The following is a 22,316-nucleotide window of genomic DNA, read 5'->3' on the forward strand; positions in this document are numbered from 1 at the left end:
TCCCCTATATATCTATCATGTAGAGAATTTTATTTTATGTCTATAGACATTTTTTCCCTAAAATTAACAATTTTCGAGATAAATGTCAAAATATCGGGAAAATGGTGATTTTCGTCCCTACAAATAGAGATCTTTTACATTTTTTGGGGAAAAGATTTTCCCTGATTGTGTTCTTAGATAAAAACGACATCCAGTAATAACACCGCAAGTTTCAATTATTTTGTTTTCAAACCCTCAGTTCTTGGACTATAAATGGTATGACTTAGTTATTTTTATAAACGAAAAATAAAATCAAGTCGATGTCCCTTTCCATTTAAAATGCACCTTAAAACAAAATAGTACTCGTATAATATGTAGTAAAATATAAAATAAGCTTTCATTGTGACTACTATACTTTTTCACAGGTTAATTAAATGGTATATAAAACAAATGTTCAATTTATATTCAGTGTCAGTTGAATAAGGAAACATTTAAGCATAAATATGAACTACACTTAGCTATTTCCGTGTGGCAGTATTAAATTGATCCAAGATTTCGATTAGATAATTTTTTCTCTATAACAGAAGTTAGTATTTAGCATAATACTTTTATATCTGACATGTACATTAAACAATATGATTTACTTCAAGGTTTGTATATCATTTTTATTTAAATAGTGTTCTGTTGTTTTAATATTTACATGTTTTTGTTTTATAATTTTTAAATTGCAATCATCTTCTTGTGTTCGTTTCAGAAAATATCGGATTATTAATAATGTAGAGTTCTGCAGTTCAGCTAGGTCGTCGCTTCTCAGTGACTAGTATTTAGGGAGGAAAATATACATGTATTCTTACGTATATCTGTGCCGGGCGTGCAATACCTTCAATACGACATCTGGCAATCGCACAGATTACAGAAGTGTACAGATAACAGTATCTTTGGTAATTGCTTTTAACAGCATTTTTTAGATTCTGTATCTTCTTCTTACTGCTCAATCTTTCTCTGAAGATCTCGGTCGATATTTTGCTGAGCCAACTTCCCATATTTCTGACCCATATGTATATATGCTTTCAACAATGGTTTTGCAAATAGACTTTTTTTGTTTTATTTGTTACTTTATAGCTCCAGAGGAATGATTTTAATTGACAAATAGCGCGTCTTCCTTATTCAATTTTGTTTTTAATGTTCTGCTGGCTCTTTCTGTCAGATGTTAATGTTACACCCAAGAATTTGAAGCATGAGCAATGCTTAATATTTAATTTTTCTGGAACGAGATCTTGTTTTCATCGCCAATTATCATATATTTGGTCGTATGCACATTTATTTTTAATCCCCATGTCTTATATTTCTCAAAGAGTTTCCTTGGCATGTAGCTTGAGTCATCAGTATCAGCAGCTATCAGTACTTGATCGTCTGTGAACAGAAGAGAATATATTGTGTCATCGCCCACCATTATTCTAATTTCCGCCGCCATATTTTGAATGCTTTCAAGTCTATTTTAAACAGTTGCGCTAAGGAATATCCCTCATTAAGCTTTTACTAATTAGAAAATCTGCAGACGTCGTATTGCCTACTTTGACTGCGCTTGTACATCCTGAGTATATGACTTTTACAGCTTTATGGTAACATTTTTCTGTTCTTTTTTTTCCTACAATTTACCTTCTTTTTATCTCTAGTTGTTTTTTGTTTCAATAATTGATTTTATATTTTTAGTTTTCTATTAGTTTTATAGTGAAATTTGGATAATTTATTAAATATTCGATCATAATTTGATCAGTTTCCAGTTTTAAATGCCTCCGATGACAATCAAAGAGCTTTTTGCTTTTGGTTTTGGTCATTTTTGTTAGCTCTTTAAATTTATTAGTTGATCACATCACATTTATTTCAATTGTTGTATTTTATATACTACCATAACATTTTATTGTTTTAGACATTTATAATTTGTTTCAAAACACCTTACAAAGTTTGAATAGTTAGGGCTTTTAATTATATATATCAAGGATCAAATTAAACTACCCATATTTTTTTATTTTGACATGAAGTATTATTTTTCAGCAATGCAATTCAAGTAGACCTTTATTATTATTAGTTTTTTATGAATACTGTATTATTACATGTTTAAATGTATCGATCGGTATATTAAATGTTTTATATACTATATCATCAATACTCAATACAATATAAAACAGTATGCCACGTTAGTGGCGACATCATAACGCTATTTTTGTTTAACTATATCTACGTCATATTTCTAACAAAAAAATGAAGATATTTCTTTAAGATCATTCCTAACAAAACATGTTTTTAAAAAAATTAAAATTCTGCCCATAAAAAATTCGCTTATTATATCGGATCGACTGCAGTACCCTGAGTAACGATTCACAAAGAAATTTTCAGTATTAGGTTAAATTTATTGTCTAATACATAGGGCAATATATATATATATATATATATATATATATATATATATACATATCTCATATATCTCACTGTAATAATCTTTATCAAAGCATTTCACTCATTTTGCATTAAACGGTTGTTTGTTTAAGGTATTGAAAAATCTAATCAATTAATTTGTTTGGAAACAGATTTAATTAAACAAAAATGTGGTTGTGATTTTACATTAACGTGGCGTATAGAGCACGATTTACAATTTTGGGGAAATCTCGTGTAAGAAAAGATGTGTTCATTTTGTTTTGTGTATATATACATTAGTAAGATACCATGTTTTAGCATAGTTATACATTTTTGTTTATTTATTCGTAAATACTATTCTGATCTTTATATATTGGAAGACTAAAAGCTGATATTTTTCAGTAAAATAAAAATGTGATATGAATATTTTTTCTAATTGATAATTAAGTTACACGGTGTGGTTTGTTTAATAAAATGTTTAGCTAGAGTAATGTATTATTTTGTGATTTATTTCGATCTTTATGTCGATTAGTAATATATTATTTTATTTACGACTTTTGGATTTAATTTTTTCTATTTGCGGAAATTTTATATATTTCTGGGAAACAAGGAGTGCGTTTATTTCACAAGAGATCAGAAGAAAGAAGAAAGTTCTTCTAACCAACGGCTAATCATTCCACAACATTCAAAACGCAAAGCGATCAACAATGCGATGAACAACAGAACTCAAAGGGATCTTTTCAGAGCCAACTTTGGCGAGTGTTAGCCTAAATATAGAGGGACTAACGAAGAACAAGTTGCGCATTCTCGCCGGACTCAGTAGAACCAAGAACCGAGACATTTTATGTCTCCAGGAAACACAGAAAATGGAAGTGCATGCAGGCCAAAGATATATGAAATGCGTCCTATCCTAGAGGCGCCACATCCAAAGTACGGTAGTGCAGTTTTTGCAAGACCATGCATGACGGTGCTGTCAGCAGACAGAACAACACAAAATGCAATTGAAGTGTTAATCATCTATGGTGGTGAGAATACAGTAACATCAGTACACAAACTACCACGAGAAAAGTTTAGCTTCTCGCAGACCCATAATTTCGGAATTCAGACAACACAGTTCGTCGTTGTGGATTTCAATAGCCACAGCACCTCTTGGTGGTGTAGTGAAATGGGTAAAATGTACAATTGGTGGAGGAGTGGGCAGAAGCTAATATCTTGCAGCACTGTTACATGACCAAAAGTGCCCTACTCCGTCGTGAACAAAATCTAAAGGCGAGATTATATCACAGATAATTTCTCCATAAGCTCCAACATCCGGATATTTTTTGCTATATTGGACAAATTTTGACTACGACTGCAATTGGCTGGAAGTGTACTCTTCAACCAAGCACATGTGCTTAAAACAATATTAAATTTAAATTAAAGTAAATTATTATTCATGCGGAGTTTTTATCAAAAAAATTAAACTGCATCAATTAAAACAAAGATCTATATGTTTATTTTTGAATTTTTAGTCAATTATAAATATTATTTATAAATAAACAGTTTTTATTCAAAATTAATAAGTAGGCATTTTTATTATTCAAGATTTTTATTCAAAATAATTTGGTTAAATTTTTGCCGACTAGAAGTGACTACACGTGAAGCAGCTTTCTGATTGAATACTCTTGTACAAAACTGCATAAACCAACGAAGGGGTATATTCATCATATTTCTCTATTATGAAAAAACGTTCGACACCGTAAAATACGATGCAATATTAAAAATGTTACACAACGCTAACATTGACGAGAAAGATATAAGAGTAATCCAAAATCTCTATTGAAATCAAAAAGCACGAGTGAAGCTGAACAAATCAATGAACACAGAGGAATTTTAAGAGGGGTGCGAGAGGGTTGTATTTTGTCTCCTGTGCTGTTCAACCTTTATGTGGAGACTGTTTTTGCAGAGGCACTCGAAGGCTCTAATTGTAGTATAAACGACAACGTGTACCCGATAAATAACATTCGTTACCGCTACGGCACCGCTATAATCACAGACAACGGACATGATATGCAGTTGATGCTAAATACAATAAATACCGTAGTAAAAATATAGAAATATACTGTGTGTCCGTAAAGTATGGAATAAATTCGATATTTCCCAAATAAAAAGCGTTTTTAGAAAAATCTAAAACACGTCGATTTTTAAATTTAATGTTCTACATTTTACAATATAATTTCTTTATACAAGGTGATACACATTACAGTGATGACGTCATCGGCTCTGTTTTTAAATGTAACACCTTGTATCTTAGGACATTTTTAGATCGATAAAAATCAGCTGATTCCAAAAAAAACTTTACGTAAAACCTGCTTATGGTTGATCTTCCTTGCCTAAATCCTGTCTGATATTCTCCGATAACCTTCCCTGCGAGAGGTTGTAGTCTATGGTTAAGGATACTGCTAAATATTTTATATCCATAACACATCAAGGAGATTCCCCCATAGTTTTGACAAAGGATATTCTGTGTATTTACAGAATACACAGAATGTCTTCATATTCTAGGTATGACCTCATATATCCTTTTCGTTATTTTCCTTCCTCCCAGCTTGAACGATTATGTGGGTATTCCATCACATCCAGGGGCCTTATCATGTTTCTTTAGTTTTATTGCCCTTTCAATCTCTTCTACCATTGGTGGTTTTATTATCTCATTCTCTTTATTTTCTGCCTCTTCCAATAACTCATATTCTGTGTATTCTACAGCGTCGTTGTGAGAATTTGTCGGTCAGTAGATCTTCCGGTAGCACTCAATAATACCATAACCGAAAAACTGATCTATTCGAGTGAGATATATTATCCAGAAATATTCTGGAATGCATAGACTTGTATCTTATCTAATGCATATTTCCTCAATATAATTTATGTGGGTATCGTTTAGGTTTGCTTGATTTTTTCCACACTCATGGTTATGTTCAATTGGACCTGGCATATGTCTTTTATGTCTTCTAGTCAATTATTAAAAATATTTTTATTATTCATTCCCTTTTGAGCTTATTACTTAAATAATTTAGGCAATAAAATTCATTTTAATTTGTTTTATTTATAAAAATATTTATTGGATTATAACTTGTAACCGAACACTTTAAATTAAACTATTAAATTACTGTACATGTGACATTTACATATTTAAATATACAACTATATGACAATAGTTCACAGTTCTAAATAATTCATAATAATTTTTTCAAGTTAATTTTTTCTTTTTAGAAAACAGTATTATTATCTCGAATTGTTTTACTTTGTTCTGCTATTGCGATTAGATTTTTTGCCGTTGATTTGCCTGTTTGCATAACTAGAGAATGGAAAACACCATTGATATTTTGTAAAAGAGTAAAAGGATGATCAAACTCTACAGCTTTTCCAGCATCCATCACTAGAACTTTATCCGAATCCATAATAGTATTCAATCTGTGAGCGATTGTTAATACCGTACAATTAGCAAACTTCTTTCTGATTGTTTTTTGAATTAAAGCATCTGTGTATGGATCAACGTTTGCAGTTGCTTCATCAAGGACTAAAATTTTGTTGTTGCCAACTATAGCTCTTGCTAGACAGACCAATTGTCTTTGTCCTACACTGAAATTAGTACCTCCTTCAGCCATTTTATTGGCTAAACCTGCTGGTAGTTCGTCTACTGCTTGCTTTAATTCCACCTCTTCCAATGCGTTCCATAGGGCCTAAAATATAAATTTAAAAATGAATTTCCTTACTAAACATGATTTAACTACAGAAACTTATTCGAAATTAAAATATTATTGTCGTACCGCCTTAGAATTCAACATCATCTTACAATATATTCCAATGACATCTTACAATATATTCCAGTAACATCTTACAACATCTCCTTACAAAATCTTCTTACAACAAAGTAATTACTATTTAAATGGGAATAAGCCACAATTAAAGGTTAGAGTAAGTTTATTGACGTTTCAATTTTCACTTCGGAAATCGTTCTCAAAATACAAACATTAGTAAATTAGTCAATTTAGTAATGTTTGTATTTTGAGAACGATTTCCGAGAGAATTGGAAATTGAAACGTCAATAAACTTACTTTAACCTTTAATTGTGGCTTATTCCCATTTAAATAGTAATTACTTTAAAATACCACAACAAAATAGCTTCAGAACAATATCTTCTTACATCATCTTAAAATATCATCATACAACATCATCTCACACTATCATCTTACACCATCTTACAATATTAGCATAAAATATCGTCGTACAAAATCATTTTACATCATCTTATAACGTCATTTTCAACACCATCTTACATCATCATCTAACAACACCATCGTACATCATCTTACATCTTACAACATCATCTTATATCATTTTACAACATCATCTTACAACATCTTATAACATGTTCGGAGAACATCATCTTACATCTTACAACATCATCTTATATCATGTTACAACATCATCTTACAATATCTTATAACATCTTCAGAGAAGATCTTCTTACAACTTCTTCTTATAACATCGTCTTCCAACATCGTTTTACAACATCTTATAACATCGTCTTACAACATCTTATTACAACATCTTCTAATAACAGCGTCTTACAACATCTTGCAATATCTTCTTATAACATTTTTTACAACATCTTCTTACAATGTTGCATGAGGCTTAGAATTATCGTGCAGTACCAAAAAAGTTTGGCCAATATAAGGACCAAACGGAATCACATGATCCAGAATAATATTCTAAATGTAGCGCTCACCAAGTCTGTGCATGCTGTTAATGAGATACCTTCCCCACGCCATAAGCTAGCCTTCACCAAATGCAATGACATTCGTTGTGTTATATTATACATGTCATTAATTTGGTCTTCGAAAAACACCAAGTCGTCAATCACTTGCATGCAAAGCAAAAGCGTGATTCATCTGTCTACAGAACTCGTTTCCAGTCGGCTTCTTCTTAACTCACATACTCTCTGCCAAAATTTGGTCGTACTGCCCGTACTCTACAATAACCTCTGGTAACCGCTGGACCTTAGGCAGAAATGCGTGGATTTAAATTTTCTTCTAGAAGATGGTGTCGAACTGTTTCCTGGGTTATTATGTGTTTTGAAGCCCAGTTTGCAACTGTCACAGGGTTGTTACAAATCGTTGTGTTAGAGCGGAAAACCTTAACAAACGATCTTGAGCAGGGGGTCGTGACATGGTTTTTCCCTCGCATAGCTCTTCTGATATTCTCACCAGTTGCTCTTTATCGTTTAATCATTCGTGGTAATGATGTACCTATGGGACACACAGAATCTTTCACCTATTCGGAGATAACTCCGATCTTTTTCATGTAATAAAATGGCTTAAGCATATTCCTCAGGGGTTATATTTTGTGAATTCTTCTTGCATCTTAACTGTTTAAAAAAAATATTTTGAAACGCGTAAAAATCAAACCTTAAATTGACTTAAAACTTAATTTACCATTAGCGGAATTGAAAAAATGTTAACGATAAATATATAAATTCAACAGCAAACAATTTTCAGCGCCGTTTAAAACGTCTTTTGTTGTTAAAAACAATATTATACAGGGGACTTTCAAAATATAGTAAAATACTGTACAATTGGCGATCATTTTCTAAAAATATTAATTGGGGCGTTAATTTCTTTTCCACTTTTTTAAACTTTTCTCTTTTGGAGTCCACGTTTATAGTCAATTCATTTTTACCAATATCTGTGTCACCAACAGGCGATCATTGCATCTGTGGAAGCCATTATTTTGATGCTGTCTTTTTGAGGATTCGATGGAATGCACATTTTGAAGTGGCAGCGACTCCAGAATCCACCAACATTTCACTAACACCAGTGTTAGTACCAATCTTTTATTATGTCATATGGTCCATAACATTTAGAAAATTTTACTGATAGGTACAATGACATTATCCATTTTTCTCTTTTCTCTATCATCTGGATTATCGAAACGCAGTGAAATGAGTAAAATTTTAAATCGTTTTCTAGACATGGTTGATAATAATATAAAAATCTGTCAGTATGTACCATCTATTTGCAAATAGGTTTCTTGCATATTCGTTTCATTTGGTTTTAAATATCTACAGTCGGTGTTCACTAAACTGTAACTCAGTCAAAATCAAATTAAAATGAGTAAAATTTCAACACATGCATTTTCCTCTGAATATTGGAAAATTCTAAAGACCAGAGTCACTGTCAATTTCGATTGTGGTCGTAATTATCTGCAGGTTTTATGACTTCTACATTTGACTTAATCAGCTGGACTATATGCCCAATATCTATGTGTGCCTTTAACCATAAAATCGGATTTCTTTTCCAACCGATTCAATGTAAATTATGTGACTTAGTTAGTTGAATATTTTGGCTGCATAATTTTAATCTCTTGAAGTTAGAATGGCGAATTTAAAATGGTGAATTAATGTAGCTAGCTCATCATAACATTGTTTTAAAGATGCACAACAATGAAGAGTTTTTTTCTTCAATAAATAGTACTCAGATTCAGAATATGAAGGTGAAACAAATTTTTATAAATAATAAAACCTGTTTAAAAACTTATGAATTATGATATTTTAATATTTTTTAAAAGTTTTTACTGTTATAAAACTTGGATTTTCCAAATAACTTTTAGTTCAATGCTTTTCTAGAAATGAAGACATAAATACGGCTTATAATTTGGCTTACCTCATCAGTATACTCGTCGAAAGGATCCAAATTATTTCTTAAAGTTCCAGAAAATAATACTGGTTCTTGAGGTATAATTGAAATTTTAGATCTAAGCATCTTTAAGGATATTTTCTTGGTATCAATATCGTCCACCAAAATCCTGCCTTCGATATGGGTCAATCGGAAGAGAGCTTGAATTAAAGATGACTTTCCTGCCCCGGTTCTTCCTACAATACCAATTTTTTCTGAAGGGTTGATAGTAAAATTGAGATTTTTAAGTACAGGAGGATCGTCAGGTGTATAATAAAGCGACATATTATCAAATTGTATTTCTCCAGCATGTGGCCAAGTTTTCGGTGGTTCAATGCTATGCTCATCGTCTTCCTGTTTTAGGTCTGCGTATTCCTGAACTCTTTCAACGGATGTCATTTGGTTCTCAAGCTCACTCCATTGACGCATGCCCCATTGGAACATTCCAGTGAGTCCTAATGTTTGGGTGAGTGCTAGACCCATATTACCACCATATTGTTCTAAAATATATTATTAATTAGTTTCATGACTAGCAAGGAGTGTTGAAGGCAGAATGGCTTGCCGACATCAATTTTTGCAATAAAAATCTGAGAAATGCTCACTGGTTCCTAACAAATTGGAGGACTCGGAGGAAATTTCTCCTCTGATGTCCTCAAAGACACAATATGTCGCGTACAATGGTTATGAGACAGTCGTTAGTATGACTAAGAATAAAGGAGAAATAAAATGAAATAAAAAGAGAAAAGTCAATAAAAAAGAGCAAAAGCTAGAGTGTCTGATCACGTCACTACAGACATAAAACTGAAATATTTTGAAAAACTAGCCGAAGCACTTTTGGAAGTGAGAGAGAAATTCCTACTGGGTGAGTTTAACGGACGAGTTGCAAAAAAAGTAAGTGCAATGGTATGAGAACATGAAAAAGCGTAACTTTTAGAGAAACATACAGGCATTCTTGCGTTATGATGTGCAATAATATTAATAACACTAATAAAAGTGATATTTTCGTTATATAAGTATATAATTGGGGATATCTGCAATTTATAAAAAAGACAACAAAGACAACTACGAAAACTACCGAGGATTTTCTATTATCAGTACCTTCAGTAGAATATATAGAAACATTATTAAGCAGCAGGTAGGATTTATAGGTAGATCCACAGTTGACCACCTATATAATATTAGTCAAATAATTAAAAAAAAACTGCTTTTAGTCAGGGAATATGTATGATATTTGTAAATTTGCAAAAAGCCTATGATAGCATACTATTAAATGAATTATGAAAAACATAAAAAGAACAGCTATATGTATATAAGGGGATAATAAAAGCATTTAAACGACTATACGAAGGAACAACTGCCAAAGTAAAAATAAAAGGGAGATTGTCTCAGTAAATAAAGGACTCAATCAAGGAACTATTTTTAACATTTGCTTAGAATAAAATGGCTCAAGATTATGACGATTTAAACTATATGGCACGAAAATTAATTGAAGAGATATATGATATATGGGGTCTAGAAGTCAATTAACAGAAAACTGAACACCTGTGCATTGGAGTAGAATAAAAAGATCTCATATTCGACGATAACACCACGATAAAGCACTGCTGTGACTACAAATATCTAGGTATGTATCACTATTTCACAAGATGGAACATTAGACAAAGCCATAAGAGAGAGAAATACGTCAGGGAGAAAAACCATGGTCTGGTTCGGACACATACAAAGAATAGATGAACAACGAATACCAAAAAAAAAATAATAAAATGGCAACCAGAAGGAAAGAGAAAACGAGGTAGACCGAGAAAAAGTTGGAGCAAAGGAATAAATAAAGAACTGAGGGAGGGGACCATAGAAGAAGACATATGGAACAATCGGACTAAGTGGCGATTGGAAGTCGGAAAACGGCGGAGAACGTTATAAACCGACAAGTAGTAGTAGTAGTAATAGCTTAGAATAAACCCTCAAAACGTAACAAATATGCAGTGGAATGGAGATACACCTAACCAACAATAAGACAGTATATACTCGTACTATGCTTTGCAGAGGACCAGGTAGTATAAGCGCAGGACCACAATGACCTGGAATGACAAGAAAAATAATAGAAGGATATCGAAAATGGGATCTGGAAGTCAAAATAGGAAAGACAAAAAAATATGTATAGAAGGAGACGGCGAAAATATAATATGGACGATGGAGGAGAAATTGAATATTGTCCATGACCAGAATATAAGTACCTATGCCTAGAGATAACTAAAGACGGAATACCCAACAAGGCCATGAAAGAAAGAAATACGGAGGGCAAACAAATCACCTCTATGTTTAATAGTATCCTTTGGGCCCAGGACAGTTAAAAAGAAAATGAAAAAAGAATCTACAACTACATTATCACTAGTTTAATAACATATGGAAGCTTAGTATGGCAGATCAATATAAAACAGAAAAGATAATTACAGCTACAGAGATGTATTTCTGTAAAAAGATGAAGAGAAAGCATATACAAAGAAATGGAAACCAGAGAGTTAACTGATAATATGTGAGTTGCCAGAGATCAGTGACAATTAGGGTATATATTATATATTGTAATACTTACCACTCTTTACAAAAACTAACGCTACTATGACCAAACCAACGTATATAACGCATATGAAATCTAACCAAAAACCAAAAGTTCTATTCGCCGCAAGATACATAAAGAATGCAGCACTGTGTAAGTTTTGATATCTATCAAATTCTTCTTTAAGGATATCTTGTGCCCGAAATGCTCTAATGGTGGTTAATCCCTGCAAGGAAGCTGTAAGGTGGGTATAAATTGGACTTCGAGCTAAAAAAAATATATATTAGCTCAAGAGAAGTAAAGATTGTTTCACCATAACAGGTTTGAGAAATTTTTCATTTTCTTTACTGATTATTATTGTTTTAGTTTTCAAATTTTTTTACTCTTATGTAAAATGTTAAAGTTAATTTCACGTTATCAAATGAACTATGCTTCCATAAAGCGATCCTAGGACCGCAACTCAAAAATATTGACAATATCATTTTAAAGTTAAATTACTTATTAGTATTATAACTCAAAATAAACATATTTTCAACTAAAATATTGGTTATTGCAATACTTTACGTTTCATTACGTTTATTTTCGAGTTGGTTCGAGTTAAAGATAAAAAAGTTTTAAAACTAGTATTTATTAAACAAAAGGAAAATACTCACTAACTGATTCGACTCGTTTTACGTCACGACTTGTTTCTAAGAAAATTACCCTCAAAAAGTAGAAGAAAACTGCTATGGCCACTGTGGGTATCATAATCCAATATGTAAGACTTCCTATTACAGCAGTAATAGCCACCACAGACAGAGCTATCTGCAAAATAAAGCATACCAACATCAATGGAAAAAGTACAAAAAATTGTTTTTATAGAGTATGTGTATAAATGCGACCATCTCTAGTTTGCAATCTGGGCTTCCGGGGTCTCGGTCTCCTGAGCCCCCAGACACTACTACACTGATCAATAATCAATGCATTACTAGTACTGAGAATAGAGGATGGGGCATTTATACCGTCGATGGTGACGTGGCTTGGGTGGAGGTTGGCGTGGGGGCCAGTGGGGATTGGGCGGAGGTTGGCGCAATCATTTCTGACAACAGAATTTAGATTGACGGGTGTAGTGGACGGTATTTTTTATGAGAGGTTTTTAAGTCGAAGGTAACCGTATGCGGTCATCTCTTTTATTGAGACATTTTGGCCTTTTTTAAATTTCTATGGCTTCTCGGATAATTCTTGGTTTATAGAAGCGGATGGGGGCTATGGTTCTGGAGTGTTCAAAATCAATTTTGTGACCTGTATGAAGATGGTGTTGACCTAGAGCTGAAATTGAGTTGGAATTGCGAACAGAAATGGAATGTTCATAAAACTTATTTTGAATTCTACGATTTGTTTGACCTATATAGAACCGGGGCAGTCTGTTACCAGGAATTTGTTAAACTCTGAGTTGTTCATTTGGAATTTCGTCTTTGATTGATAGAACAAGTGATGAAAGTTTTTGTTGGGGGTAAATATTGTCTTTATTCCTCTTGATTTTAGAATTTTGTCGACTTTGTCAGTAACAGCTTTGATGTAAGGAAAAAAGCTTTCATATGATGAGGGTTTGAGTCATTGGGTTAAAATTGAGTGGGAGATTGATGTCTGTGGATGCTCCTATTGATGTGATTTTCACAGTAACCGTTATGAATGAGGGCTTGTTTTAAACTAAAGAGCTTAGCGAGTATACTTGCATCATCGCAAAAGCGTATTGATCTGGAGACAAGCGTATTAATAACTGAATTAATTTGTCAAAAGGGATGATGTGAGTTGGCATGCAAGTAAAGATTGGTAGGGGTTTATTTTTGATAAACAGAGTGATTAGGAGGATTGAGATAAACCTTGGGAGGATTGGTTTTTCTTTATGATAACGTCAAGAAACGGTAGGGATGAATCAGTTTCCATCTCCATCTTGAACTGGATACTAGGATGTCTACTATTCAGATGGGTTTGAAAAGACACCAAAGCATCTCTGCCATGGGGCCAAATGACGAATGTATCGTCAATATATCGTAGCCAACATGTGGGTTTGAGCATTGATGTGGATAGTGCTCCTGTCTCCAGGTCTTTCATAAAGATATTGGCAATCTTTGGAGATAGTGGGGAGCTCATTAGGGCACCATTTATTTGTCTGTAGAATTGATTTTGGAAGATGAAATAAGTGTTGGACATACAATGTTTAATGAGAGATAAGTGGTCTTGATGGATACCGTATTTAGTTTTGAGAATGTTTAGAGTTTCGTCTATAGAAATGTTTGTAAAGAGTGAAACGATATCGAAACTTACTAGAATGTCTGACGGTGAGATAAGGTATTATTTAAGAAGTTCGATGAAATGAAAAGAATTTTTGACGAAGGATGAAGCATTTTCGACAAGAGGTTGTAGAGTTTTGGCCAAGTACTTGGCCAATGGTGGTGTAGGGCAGTTGTATGCACTAACAATGGGACGTAGAGGAATATAGGGTTTGTGAATTTTGGGTAGGCTATATATTCGAGGTGTTCTGAAAGACTTTTCACGGAGAATTAGAGATTGTTTTATGTCAACTTAAAGAGAGGTTTTATTGATAATTTCTTTTGTTGTTTTCTCCAGATAGGTTGTTGGATTATTAGGAATTGGTCTGTACTCTGGAGTATTAATGAGATTTTCGAGTTTATTAATATAAGAAGAAGTGTTTAGGAAGACGGTGGCATTGCCTTTATCGGCGGGAAGAATGACTAGATTTATAATTGAAACCTTTTGCTAAAGCTTGAGTGGCAATGGTCGAAATAGGAGTATCAGAAAAGTTATGAACCACTGTAGTGGTTCCAGACTACAGAGAAATTTCAAACTTTTTGGGTTTGTGGTCAGGACAACAGCTGAGTTTTCTGCCATTAAGCTTGGGCATCGAGGGTTGGCTGAGCAAGTGGAAGCTGCGACACACGATCAACTACAGGCAGATCAGTGGAGAGGCTCGCGATATTAACAAAAACGTAACAAATGATTGACTAGAAAACGTGTGGCCTGGACTGAAGGCACGATATGCGTCAGACGACATTTTCAATGCTGATAAGACTGGATTGTTTTTTAAAATGCACCAAACAGAACTTTAAACTTTAAATCGGAAAAGTGCGTTGGTGGAAAGCTCTCTAAGGAACGCATTACGGTTTTAGTGACCGCCAACGTAACAGGTTCACTGAAGAGAAAATTGTTAGTGATAGGGAAGTCGGAAAACCTACGTTGCTTTAAAAACATCAAAAATCTACCCGCGACCTACAAAGCAAACAAGAGTGCGTGGATGACTTCGGAAATTTTTGAAGAAGCGGTAAGAAAATGGGATGTCGAGCTTAAAGGAAAAAAATTCTTCTGCGTTTAGACAATTGTCCTGCTCATCCTGTACTGTGCGATCTCCAAAACATTGAACTTTGTTTCCTACAAGCAAACACAACGAGTGCTCTTTAGCCCATGGACCAAAGTGTCATCAAGAGTTTGAAAAGCCTTTTGATGGAATTTTTTGAGATCAATGGCGATCTCAAACTAAACGTTTTTGACGCCATCCTAATGATTAGTAAATGCTTCGACGAGGTGACGAGCAATACGATAAAAACTTCCTTCAAACACGCAGGATGGCTGGAAGATAAGGGATTGACTGAGGATGAAGATGACCTGCCGTTAGCTGTTTGAACTGACTATCACCTACCGACCGGAAAAGCTAGCAGATTTCGAAGAATTTCGTCCACACTTGTCGACTTTATCCAACAACGAATTTGGTATAATTAATTATAAAAATTAAAAACCTAATTTTCGGACCCCAAAAATTACGGGCCCTAGGCACGTGCCTAGGTTGCCTTGACCTTAGTCCGCCCCTGGTTATAGAACAATTATTGCAAAAAAAATAAGGAAAATGGCCCAAAAATGGTGTGAGTGGCGAACTTTGAAAAATCGTATCTCGAATACTGTGACTCCTATAAAGACTACTACCAAATGTCATTTTGAAGAGAAAGGACAAAAGGTTTTTTTGTAAAGCAATGCTTATACCTATACCCTCGCGGACAAAAGTTATGGGGCATAAAAGAAAAATTGCGTGTGTTTTTTTTTGCTTCATTTTTTGAATATCATTTTGCCAAAAAAAATTACTAGAAGGTGACATTTCGATAGGACATTTAATTTTTAACAACTTTTCTGTATATGTATATGCACGAAAACTGCATAGAATTCATCAAAATGCACCCTAGTACATAGGGACAAACTCACCCCTTTCTCATAAAACCTTTAAATGGTGAAACTCTGTGGTTTTTTCATATTTGAGGGTCCATTGACCATACGAAACAATAAAACCCCTTCAACGTTGTAGTTCATTTCTAAAGTACATAATCAATAGCCTACTAATCAGCTCTTTCGTTACCTGCAATGCCAATGTGGGATGGTATCCACATCAATCAGATTCGTCTAGAGTTTTCTTGAGCCTGCATGAGCTTGAATTTTATGTAATTACTATTTAAATGGGAATAAGCCACAATTAAAGGTTAAAGTACTTTTATTGACGTTTCAATTTCCACTTTGGAAATCGTTCTCAAAATACAAACATTAGTAAATTTACTACTAATGTTTGTATTTTGAGAACGATTTCCGAAGTGGAAATTGAAACGTCAATAAACGTACTTTAACCTTTAATTGTGGCTTGTTCCCATTTAAATAGTAATTACTTCAACATGCCACAAGAAAATAGCTTCAGAACAATATGAATTTTATGTTTCTCAATACAGGCTAAGAGGATAGATCTGTTTAACGGTTTGAAGGGTACTTAGTGAGTTACATAGAATAATTGAATTAGGAATGCCATTAACATTGATCGTGAAATATATTTGGCAACACCGCATTCGCTCATAGTAAGGCTTGTGTTTGGTACTATTGGTGAAGATATTTATATATTTATTAGTGACTGTGTTATTAAATATAGATTTGTTTGTGTTTGAACCTATTGACATTGTGTGTGATAGCATTAAAAAACTTTAAATTAATTTATTTAAAACTATAAAGTTAAATTGAAATAAAAACAGCTAAAATTTATGTTTTAAACATACTTCCCACTTACTTGTACTGTATCCAATAAAGTCGTTGGTAACACCTCATCCACTGAACCGATATCTTTAGAAAATCTGTTAAGTATTCTTCCAGATGGATTAGTATTAAAAAATCTCATTGGGCTATATACTATATTCATGAACATCTTATTGTGCATTTTTGTTGATGCAGATATACACCACAAATAAAAACTTAGTGATCTAATGTTAACAATAATAACGACTGATCCTACAAGGATGGTATAAAAATATACAGTATTCTTGGAAGTGAACAAAGGAGTCAGCCACCAATTTTCAAATGAGTGATAGATTTCTGCATCTGGATCTGTTGAATTTATTATAATCTTTGTTGAGTTCCATTGTTGGATATTTACCCTAGAAATCAAGTATTAAATATTATTTTTATTGCAATTAGCATAATCAGGATTGTTAAATGATAGTTATTGGGTATAATTGATCAACATGCGTTTCAACGTTCCTTTTAACATTCAATTCAACATGCGTCAACGCATGCATAGACGCATGCATTTTCCCTGTCCACATGTAGGTTTCCGAAAGAGAACGATTTCCGAAGTGGAAATTGAAACGTCAATAAACTTACTTTAACCTTTAATTGCGACTCATTCCCATTTAAATCGTAATTAGGCTATAACCATTGCAAATATATCTCTATCTTCGACTTTTCTCCTTAAAAGCGCTAGTCTACCAGGACCCCGTTTTTCTTCGATTTTACCCTTCATAATCAGCTGCAACAACTCGTACTTATCATTTCTAAGTATGTGTTCCAAATATGCTATCTTTCTCCTTTTAATGGTGGTCAAAAGTTCTCTGTCTCTTCCCATTATGTGCAACACCATTCCGTTCATAATATGATATGTCCTTGGTATTTTTAAAAGTCTCTTAAGAAACCACATCTCAAAAACTTCCAGCTTTTTCAATAAGTCAAAATTAACAGTAGAACCATAAAGAAGAATAAAGCGGATAGGTATAACATTTTACCATCCGAAATCAGATTTGTAGATTGAGTTTTTGGTAACTCAGAAATTTCCTCATCTTCAAAAAGGCTGGTCTTCATTACTCTATTCTTAATCCAATATTATCGAATAGGATTTGTGGTTCTTGATTCAGATCTTCAGTAATCCAGTCTCCTAAGTATTTTTTCCATTTGTTCAATATCTTAATTTTTTATCTGGATTCTTGTTTTAACTTTACCTCTTACTAATGGTAAGATAGAACCATGGTTTTTTGTTTCTTTATGTTTATCGTTAAACCAAACAGTCCCCCAATATCGCAAATTGTGATAAGTAGTATCTGCCGGTCTTTCTTATTTTCAGCTATAATGACTGTATTGTCAGTTTACACTGTATATTATAGACTGCGGGTCAGCCAAATGGAATAAATGAGGGAGTATTCGAAAAAACGGTCGAACACGTCGATTAGTATTTATAGTAGCGCATTTTTTTCCATAAAAACTTTTTATACGGGGTGTATCAGATAACAGTGGCCAATACCAACTTGCTTATTTTAAATAGAACACCCTGTATATTGATTAATTTTTAGGTTCCTCAGATCATTTTAGACATTTTTTGAATACAATGTCCTATAGGTACAACCCCATTGTATGCAGATATCTCGTGATTGGCGTATGTCCAGTAAGAAATTAAACCTACTGAGCCTGAGCCAAAGAAGCTTATTATAATTCCTGCTTGTTTCTTAAACCAAACTGTGTTTCACCTAATTGTATTTCTATTTTGTTGTAAATTCTCGAGTGCAGTATTCTTAAGAAAATTTTCAGTACAAGTATCATCAGCGTGATAGTGCGATGATCGCTACATTGTTTGGCGTTTATTTTTTTGGTATCATTCGAAATGTTGACAGTAGCCATTCTGTAAGTATACGCCCTGTTTCGTATATTTTATTAAAGATGTTTAAAAGAGAATATTTACCTTTATCTTCGAGTAGTTTGATTATTTCGCTGGGAATTTTATCTGGCTCAGTTACTTTCCTATTCTTTGATAGTTTTATAGCTCTTTCCATTTCAGCGAAGGTTATGTTTGGATCAGTCGATATATTTTTCATTTAAATTTCTGGTCCTTCGTCATCAAACAAAACATCTCGCTTATCCCAACAACTGGTATATTGAGCCTTATCATCTCACCTATTGTGTTTTGTGTCTTACCGGGCTCGTAGGAACTACTCACATTCCATGTATTTATTTTTATGCCTGATTGTAGTCTTATTTATTTTATATTGTCACAGGATCTCGCTGGATTACGGCCTGGGAATCCCTGTGTGCTTCTCTTCTCCTGTCTGATAAAATAAAAAGTCCAATTTATTTTCTAATGTCTAGTTCATTCATAATGTCAGTGTTATTATGAATGAACTAGGGGATAATAATGGGGTGGTTTCCCGTTGCCTTTCCCATCACAGTACCACAACCATTTAAACTGTTCCAGTCATGCTTGTGGTAGTCTAGTTTCAAGCCGATTCACGATGATTTCCTCTGCGCTTTGAGCTGGTTTTCGCTACTGCAATTCACCAGGAAGGGGTAGGAAAAAATCTACTAGATTTTGGAAGGATAAAGGGATGGGCCATGTTTTCCCCCAGTAAGGAGTTAAGAGGGGCAAAGCAAGGCTTGCGTGGGCAGTTCTAAATATAGAATATAAAATCAATCTAGCTTTTAAAGCATCCTCTTGTTTTTGTACTCTCTGTGTAAATGTAAATTTTATAATAGAATTTATAATTTTAAGAACTTTAAAAGAACTTTTAAGAAAAAGAATCCGTTTTTTTATGGCTTTACTTACTGACTTTGGTATAATATTTATTTTTACTCTAATTCTCAACCTTTTTGATTTTTCACTTTAGAAATTCATAAGGTCATAAGTATTCCAATGTATATGAGATTGTCGTGCAATATCGCCAAACGACCGATTACATATCTACTGCTTTTTAAATGGGTGATAATGCTATTAAAAACAGCATCGACTTTTTAGATACTTTTTATCTTCATAATACAAAATATTCTACGTTTATGTTAAATAAATAAAGTATGAGGGATAAAAAGACGGATGTAAATATTGTATTACTTACCAGAAAGTTACAAAATAATCCGATAAACTATCCAAAGCCTGGCCAAGGAAAAACAAGAAGATCAACAGAAACACCTTAATTAGATTTCCTCCCGCTCTGGCATAACTCATATAAACGTGATCAGATATATTACCACTTCCTGTACCTTCACGTTTTAAAACCTGGATAGCACCTTCTTTCTCGGTTTTTTCAGATTTAGTTTCAGCAACCCGCTGAGATTTTCTTCTGATTTCTTCTTCCTCCTCTTCTATTTCAGCTAATAATTTACTGTATTCTGTATTAGACTCTCTTATATCAGAGTAAGATCCCGATACTGCTATCTTACCGTTTGTCATTAAGTAGATCTTATCAATATTCTTTAAATGTTGCAATTGATGCGTTACTAATACGACACACTTATTACCCAGATATCCACAAATACATTCTTCAAAGAGATGTTTGCCTACATGAGTGTCAACGGCTGAGAGGGGATCATCTAATAAATATATATCAGCTTCTTTATAGACCGCTCGAGCTAAGTTTATTCTTGCTCGTTGTCCACCACTAAGAGTAACTCCCCTTTCTCCTGCTAAAGTTCTATCTCCGTGCGGAAATAATGTGAAATCTCTTTGTAAAGCACATACTTTAACTACTTCATCGTATTTTTCCTGATCGAATTGTTCTCCAAAAAGAATGTTTTGCCTTATGCTGCCACCAAATAACCATGGTTCTTGGGAAGCATAAGACACTGTACCAGTTATATCTACAGAACCACTTTGAAGTTCTAATTCTTTCATGATTATGTGCAATAACGTTGATTTTCCGCTGCCTACAGATCCAACAACAGCTACAACGTCGCCCGCTGTAACATCCATATTAATCTTTTCTAAATTATTGTCTGGTTGTGATTTTAGCCATTTTGCCGATGCTTTTTTAATATGAATACTTCCATTTGACGTTTGTAAAACTTTTTCAGTAATAGAATTATATCGTTTTTTGTCGTCCTTCAATTCTTTCCCAGGTTCAAAATGTTTGTCAGCCTTTAGTTCGTCAAACAGTAAAAAGCTTTGAATTCTCTTCATTGAGATGAACATTTCGGAACCTTGAGATACGGCTTGGGGGAACCACATGGTTATAGATCCTAGAAGTCGATAGTAAGAAGCTACTGTGTAGGCGTATGAAGCAGTTAGGGTATTTCCTGAAATTACGTAAGTAATTATGCTGATTGCAACAGCACCTTTATTTAATACTGTGGCCATAGACATGAGAAGCCCTCGAATTACAGACGTTTTTCGGATATACTTCATTTCCATCCTAAAACAAAAAATTAGGTAGGTATATTTAAAACTATGATGAAAATAATATGTACATCCTCGAATAAGGTAAGCATAGCACCATGTTAAATGGAGTAGTAAAGTCATATTTCCAAGCTTTGGCTGGTATTTGTTTGATGATAAGAGTATATCAATTTTGCCTAAATCATACATGATATTTCCCGATTATATTTTAGAAGATTTTTGTAAGTATTTTGTACCCCGAATAAAATAGCCTCTATAATTCTGACATAATAATTTTTCTCCTTTTTTATAAATAGATCGGATTATACTTTTGTTCTACTGTTTAGGGATTTTTTCTCCATGTTTCTTGTAATACCTAGTACATCTGTTTTGCCAAATTTAATGCTTAGTGTGCACTGAAACAGTAATCCTGTCAAAAATAAAATCAGAGATGAAAGCATTCTAAGCATGGCAAGAATATTTCCAAGAGCTACTAAATCATGAGGACCAGTTTAATCACCCATATATGGGATGATGAAACAATTCTTAAAGAATGGAAATGGGGCATTATACATCCTATTCAAAAGAAAGGCAACATGCTCCAACTATAGAGGAATTATGGTATTAAACTTATCATAAAAATTGTTTTCTTCTCTCTTATATACCAAACTGACGCCCTTTGCGGAAGAGATTATTTGTGACTACCGTTACGGATTTCGGCCAAACCGATCTACTAGTGATCACGTACACATGCTGAGGTAAGTGTTAAACAGAACCACAAATACAAAATCGACATCAACAGTCTACTTATTGATTTCAAACAAGCTTTTGACACTATAAACAAGAAAAAACTTGTAACGATATGCATCGCCTCGGTCCCGTCAGGCCAGGCCAACCGCAACCTGCTAGAGTATGGATCTAGTGGCAGTTCCGTACCCGTTCTTGGAGTATTAATCTGAGGCAGAACTATTCTTTCTTGTGATCGAGTACTGATTGGTGACCGTCCGTTCCTCGCTGAGCCAAGTGTTGATTGGCCCGTTCCATCTCTATTCCTTCAACCCGTTCCTTCTCGTTTGTGTATATTAACACACCGTAATTGCCGTTTAATACCGTAATAAAAAACAAAGATGGAGACATTACTACTGATAGAACCAAAATCCTTGAGGTTGTCGATTCCTTTTATAGCGAAATGTATGAGAGCACTGACGAAAGGCAAGATCAGCCCCTG

At 33.7% G+C, this 22,316-nt stretch overlaps 1 protein-coding gene across 4 annotated transcripts in view; it reads right to left on the reverse strand.

Moving 5' to 3' along the window:
• Positions 1–5,462: 5,462 nt before the first annotated feature.
• The window catches only part of LOC140439972 (probable multidrug resistance-associated protein lethal(2)03659), a 44,334-nt gene continuing 27,480 nt past the window's right edge, over positions 5,463–22,316 (reverse strand). For 3 of the 4 annotated variants that reach the window (XM_072530187.1, XM_072530186.1, XM_072530188.1), the window contains 6 exons: positions 19,833–21,125; positions 16,754–17,117; positions 12,315–12,465; positions 11,698–11,928; positions 9,096–9,607; positions 5,463–6,113 (listed from right to left, as the gene is read on the reverse strand). In XM_072530187.1, the coding sequence (XP_072386288.1) occupies positions 5,640–6,113; positions 9,096–9,607; positions 11,698–11,928; positions 12,315–12,465; positions 16,754–17,117; positions 19,833–21,125 (3,025 nt within the window). In that variant the 3' untranslated portion in view covers positions 5,463–5,639. The remainder of the gene's footprint in view (positions 6,114–9,095; positions 9,608–11,697; positions 11,929–12,314; positions 12,466–16,753; positions 17,118–19,832; positions 21,126–22,316) is intronic. The other variant, XM_072530185.1, reaches the window with a different exon arrangement.

The sequence above is a fragment of the Diabrotica undecimpunctata genome, chromosome 4, assembly GCF_040954645.1.
Source record: "Diabrotica undecimpunctata isolate CICGRU chromosome 4, icDiaUnde3, whole genome shotgun sequence".
NCBI lineage: Eukaryota > Metazoa > Arthropoda > Insecta > Coleoptera > Chrysomelidae > Diabrotica > Diabrotica undecimpunctata.